At 54.5% G+C, this 6,000-nt stretch overlaps 1 protein-coding gene across 1 annotated transcript; it reads right to left on the bottom strand.

Moving 5' to 3' along the window:
- Positions 1-541: 541 nt before the first annotated feature.
- Positions 542-4,602, bottom strand: SOWAHB (sosondowah ankyrin repeat domain family member B). The gene has a single exon (XM_027971108.3). It carries the CDS (start codon positions 4,326-4,328, stop codon positions 1,992-1,994), a length of 2,337 nt encoding a protein of 778 aa, XP_027826909.1. The 5' UTR covers positions 4,329-4,602; the 3' UTR covers positions 542-1,991.
- Between the last annotated feature and the right edge of the window lie 1,398 nt (positions 4,603-6,000).

Here is a 6,000-nt window from a genome sequence, read left to right on the forward strand (position 1 = left end):
GTCTCTCCTCAGAAATCCTCTGGAGCACTTAATTTTGTACTTACAACACTTAGAAAAAAAAATTTCTTCTTGCATTGGAGTGGTTTTGTCCTCATTCCTGGTAGTATCTTTTTGTGTTTTCCTTTGTCTCAATTTCAAAAGCTTATACCTAATATAATGCAACTTTAAAAGACACTTTGAGAGAAAGGTATGGTATCAATCAATCAGTAAAAAGTCTTGTTAGATCTTTAAGTTCAAGACGGGAGAAGTTGTGTCCCACTCGCCTTTATAAATCCCAAAGCACTAAGGAAAACATACTTGTTGAATAAATTGACATTGTGATAACAACATGGTAAAGTAAAAACATTTCCTTGACTTTTAAAAGAAGTTGACATTTCTGTGATTTTTTTCCACCCTTGGAGACCACCAGGTTTACTAGAGTATTCACATAAATGTTTATCTTTTATCTTTAAAAATTTCATTTCTTCTAACCATACACCTACCATCTGTGCCTGTAGCTTTCTTGATTTGATTTGCTAAAGTTTCATCCCGAGTATAGGCCTTTTTGGAGCAAAGCAATACTTAGATTTATTTATTCTGCCTGTTTTTTGTTTTCTAATAGAACAGAAAGATATTTATTTCAGCAAAATTATAAAGTAACAAAGAAACAAAAATATTTGACATTCACTGAGACACAATTTTGTAAAGAAGAAAGTTAACAGTAATCAGCATAAGAACAATAAACTACAAATATCTGTTGATATTTTAATGGGGTGGGAAGCCAGAAGAAACACAAAAATACGTTAAAAATACAACATCATTGCCACAGCACATAAAAATATCTCCATAAAAAATTAACTATTTCGATTTGGACACTTAATCTTGCAACTCTCTTTGAACTGACATTCTGAAATCTTGATGTCCTACTGCAGTTTATTAACTAGTCATTATTTTATTCCATGGATCCACAGAGATCAGTCTCATCACAAATAAAAGAGCACTTACTGTTAGAGACACAGCACTAACTCAAGGCTAATATTTAATCTTAATTGGCAACGAGTTTAGTGCAAATAAAATTATATTTAGCAGCTTAGAGAATTCCTGGTGGGGATGCATTCACCTCATAACCCTTATTGCATCCCCAGAACAAAATCATTTCTCCTTTCATAAGTATGAATATTGGCCATTCAGACCCACTAAAAACTACTAATGCTAATTCTGCCGTTTGTCACAGAAGGAGTTTCCATAAAAGACGGTTTCAGTCACTATGCAAATGAGCCATACAGTTTTTACATTTGGAAAGTTCCCCTTAGTTTTGATTTTTTTTTTCTTAAAGCCAGGCCTGAATGTCGTCACAACTGGATCTTACCCAACTGCTTCTCTGAAAAGAGGCATTAATCTTTTCTTACACTGGCCACCAAAGGTCGCCTTCAAAGGAAAACCTGAGGATAGGGTAGATGAATCTCTTAGTGAAACTTCTACTTCCCAGTAATAATTTTATTGCACCGATTTGAATGCAAAAAAAAAAAAAGAGAGAGAGAGAGAGAAGAAAGAAGAGGAACCATCTGATTTCAAACCTGGTACTTTTCCTCTCAGCCAAGATTTATTCTCCAAATGAATGGAAGCCAGAGAGCGCCTAGCCAGTGAGAGGATTTTGTTTGAGGCTTGTCAGTTCCCTGAATTGCCTCTCTTCTTGTTAGACATCTGTTCCCTCCCTAGCCAAGGCCTGGGGTGGCTGCTTGGGAGAATGGCGTGGCCACCTGTGCCCAGGTGGCAAAGGAAGGGGAAGAACACCCCGGTTTAGGTACCTTGTCTACATTCACTGTTAGAAAGCTTGGATGACCTTGAAGGCCCAGGATGCGCTGACACAGAATAAAGGGAGGTAAACAGGCAGGCCATCTCACTTGACCTCTCAACCCACTCCTCGGCAATTTTTCCACTCTCCCTGGATTCTCTCACTGAATAGCTCAAGGATGGGGGTGTGGAAGCCATGTTGGAGAGAGGGGCTCCCCTCAGTCACTGTCCTCTTCTCTTTCCCTCAGATTGGGGCATTTCTCATACTGGTTGGCCAGCTTCCATTTGGTGTGCTGACTTTTGAGGAGTGCAGCTAAGGAAGTCTTTCGGGTGACATGTCGAGATACTTCCCGGCTCTTGGCCTTCCTGGTGGGGGAAGAGCTACGAACCAACGAATAGGCGGGGAAAATGGGCTTGCCCCGTGGGGCCTCCAGTAGCTGCCATATTTCCCCAGAGGTATTACTGGTCAGATACTGCCAAGGCTTCTTCCCACTGCTGTCTCGGATGTTTACACGAGATGCCAGCCTTTGCACAAGCAATTTGATGATTCCCTGGTGGCCGTGAATGGCCGCAAGGTGTAGCGGGGTGTACCCACAGCTGGACTTCACATTTACATCAAGAGCAATCCCTGCTTTCTGTGCACTTGAGACCAAGTCCTGAAGGGCCCTGAGAGCACCGTGTTTGGCTATCCAGTGCAAGGCAGTGTACCCGGTCAAGAAGTCTTTGTGCAAAGCCAGCTGGGGGTCCTCCCAGAACAAACTCAACACCCGAATCCAAGAGCCACTGGCCAGCTTCACGATCCATTCATGCTCCCTGGCATCGAGGGGGACAAGGGATGACTTGTGCTCGGAAGATCTGTGGGGGACCAAGGCCGCGGGCCTGTCCCCTCCAGGGGCCCACCAGCTGTGTGGACGATGCTGCTCAGCGGCAGCAGCAGCCTTAATGTCTGCATGTCCTACTGTCAATGAAGCATCCACCCTTGGGCTGGACGTGGCTCCCACTCTGGAGGGTCTCCTGGGCCGCGGTGGGCGACGGCTCCTTTTCAGCAAATCCTCCTGAAGGCACTCTTCATCAGAGGAGGACAATTTGGCTCTCCCCGCTCTGGAGCTCCTCCTTAGGGATCTCCTTAGTTTGGGAGCTGGCCAGGATAAAGGTTGGGAGTCGCCTGCAGGACCATCAGCTCCTGTGGAGACCGGCTGAGAGGTGTGAGCATCTCCTACATTCCTGAGGCCCTGGGGGCTCCTGGTGGGCCTGGCCTCCTTTGGAGAAGGGGCCCCAGCTGGATTCCTGAGCCTTCTCCCATCTGGGGCTCCCAGGGCCAGACGCTGCCCGTCTTCGGAACCTCCAGGGGACTCTTTGGGGCCGCTGCTGCTCTCCTCACTGCCATGGCTCTCCTGTTCCACGAAGTCCTCCAAATCCTGGAGGGACAGCTGACAACGAATGCTGCGAAAGACTGCCAGCGGAGAATCCCCGGGCCAGACTTCCGAAACAGTGGGAACGACGAGGGACTGAGAAGGAGGAGGGGGTTCCGCGGACGCTGACTCAGATTCCTGGACCCAGGAGCCCTGCCCCGAGGGCAGCCGAGGGAAGTCGTCTGGCAGCACCGACCAGGCTCGGACTGGGCCGTGGTCCCGGGTCTCGGGTACCTGGGGGTGTCTGGCTACCCACTCGCGAGTGCGCTGCTGCTGCTGCTGCAGAGTGGAGTAGTGCACGGAGCCCGGGGTCACCGGCGCGGGCGGATCTCCTGCGGGACTGGGACTGGACGAGACAGCGGGCGGTGCAGCAGCCTCGACGGTGGCAGGAGGCGAGCGGGGCGCGGCAGGCCCTGGCGGGGGCTCCGCGGGCGCATCTTCCAGCTGCGGCCTGAGAGCCCCGCGGTCGTCCTGGGCCGGCTTCTCCGCGGCGCTGGCGCTGGCGGTGGCGGGGTCCTGGAGCCCCCCCAGGCCGTTCTGGAGGCATTCCCAGCAGCAGCGGCCCTGCGTCTCTGCCGCCGCGCACCTGGCTCGGTCCGGAGCAGCCGCCGCCACCGCGGCCGCGGGCACCGGCGACCGATGTCCGGAGCGGCCCCTCGGCCTGCCGCCTCCCCGCGCCGCCTCCCGGGCGCCGCCCGCGGGGAGTCCATTGCAACCTGCGTCCGCGACCGGGGCTGCGGCACCTGCTGGCGCCTCCTCACGCCGGATCCGCCTCCCCGGCTGCGGTTGCGGCGGGTGTTCCCCCCGGCGCGCGGGGAGCGGGGAGCCGGGCGCAGCTCCCCCTGCAGGGGCGGCGGCCGCGGGCGGGTCGCGGGGTCGCCGCAGCCCCTCCTCCTCCCCCACAAGGTCCCGGTACCTCCTCTTGAGCACCACGTACTTGGTGCCGTCGGGGTCCTGGCGCACTGCGGCGACCGAGTTGACGAAACCCTTGAAAAGCTCGCGGCGGCGCTGCTGCTGGCCCGGGGGCGCGTCGGGGTCGCGGAGGAAGCTCTTGAAGTGGCTCAGCAAGGCGGCGTTGGTCACCCGGCCCCCGGCCTGGCACAGAAAGTCCAGGAGCGCCTCCTGGCTCAGCTCCCGGGCCATCGCGGCCCCGTCGTCCCCCGGCCCCGAGGTGTCTGCGTCTCGCCCTCCCCGCGCTCTCCCGCGCCGGCGGAAACCCCGGCCTGGAGTGTGTCACCTGCGCCCAGAGTGGCGCCACCCGCCTCCATCAGCCGCGGCCTGCGGGCAGACCCAGAACGTGCCGAGAGGGTGGCGGGCTTCCCCCGGCCACAGGCCCCGCGCGCCGCCCAGGTGGGAGAGGGCGGCTCCCTGGGCGGGCCCTGCGAGCCGCGCGCCGCGAGTCCCCGCGGCAAAAGTTCCCGGGATCGGCCGGAGCCGGCTTCACCTGCGCCCTGGCAACGCCTCCTCCCCGGCTCGGGGGAAGGGCCTGGCCCGCCTCCTCCCGTCCCTCCGCCCTGCGAAGTCTCCCCCAGCCCTGCCACCCATCCCAGATGAGTCAGGCGGGTCCGAACCGGGAAGAAAGCGCCATAGGTGAGGTGGCCGGCGACCCGCGTGGCCGGTCGCGCAGCCGCTCCCGGCCCGGGCAGGGAAGGCAGGTAGGCGACCCGCCGCTCCTCTGGGTTTCGGCCACGTAGGAAACGAAAACAATAGGAGAGCTGTTCTCAGTCCGGGCTGAAGTCGCTGGGTAGAGAAAAAGGTGCAAATTAACCAGCGTCTTGCGGTCTCTCCAAACACACCTTACTTTAACGCTGTAGGCTAATAATTTCAGATACCCGGAGGCAGCATCGAGGTGCGGGGGGTGGGGTGGAGGACAAATTTCGCATCCAAAGCAAGCCCATCTGGATCTCGGGATAAACCCTGGGGCGACTCCTCCGGACGCTTGCTCCTAGGGGTCCGAATAAGCCCAAGTCTGCACTGAAAAGAGAACTCACTCTGAAGGTTACAGGTTGGTTACAGGAAGAAGGCCTTTTTCCTCCTAGTAGTCTTTGGAAGGACTGATGCTGAAGCTGAAACTCCCAATACTTTGCTCACCTCATGCGAAGAGTTGACTCATTGGAAAAGACCCTGATGCTGGGAGGGATTGAGGGCAGGAGGGGAAGGGGGCGACAGAGGATGAGATGGCTGGATGGCATCACAGACTCGATGGACGTGAGTCTGAGTGAACTCCGGGAGATGGTGGTGGACAGGGAGGCCTGGCGTGCTGTGATTCATGGGGTCGCAAAGAGTCTGACACGACTGAGCGACTGAACTGAACTGAACTGAGTCTCACTCTAAGCTGCTGAAAAAATCAAATTTGATGTGTGAATTCCCTAGTAGCTGAAATGGACAGTTAAGTTATCTGGTGCCCTTGCTCTTATTTACTTCAAAATTTAGGAACAGAAGAGATTTGTACAGTCTCTTTTGTGTTGGCTTAAGTGGTGAAGTTGGTTCCCTCCAAATGTCACATTTCCTCCAGGCGTTCAGAATGTGAAAGCAGTGGCTTTCACATGGCTGGAACCAGCGTCTTGCGGTTGAATTCAACCAGGTCGTCTCCAGCATTCAGCTTGACTCTCATTCTCCACTTAGAGTCTGTAAACTTCCTGATTCCACCTGCGCTTGTGGACTGCCTGTGTGCCTTTGTGGTTGTTAAATCGTGTCCAACTCCTTGCGACCCATGGACTGTATAGCCCACAAGGCTCCTCTGTCCATGGGGATTCTCCAGGCAAGAATACTGGAGTGGGTTGGTTGCCATTTCCTCCTTCAAGGGATCTGCCTG

Source organism: Ovis aries, chromosome 6, assembly GCF_016772045.2.
Source record: "Ovis aries strain OAR_USU_Benz2616 breed Rambouillet chromosome 6, ARS-UI_Ramb_v3.0, whole genome shotgun sequence".
NCBI lineage: Eukaryota > Metazoa > Chordata > Mammalia > Artiodactyla > Bovidae > Ovis > Ovis aries.

What these genes read in the sequence shown, in the direction of transcription:
- SOWAHB (XM_027971108.3), bottom strand. Translation starts at nt 4,328, where the DNA reads ATGGCCCGGGAGCTGAGCCAGGAGGCGCTCCTGGACTTTCTGTGCCAG.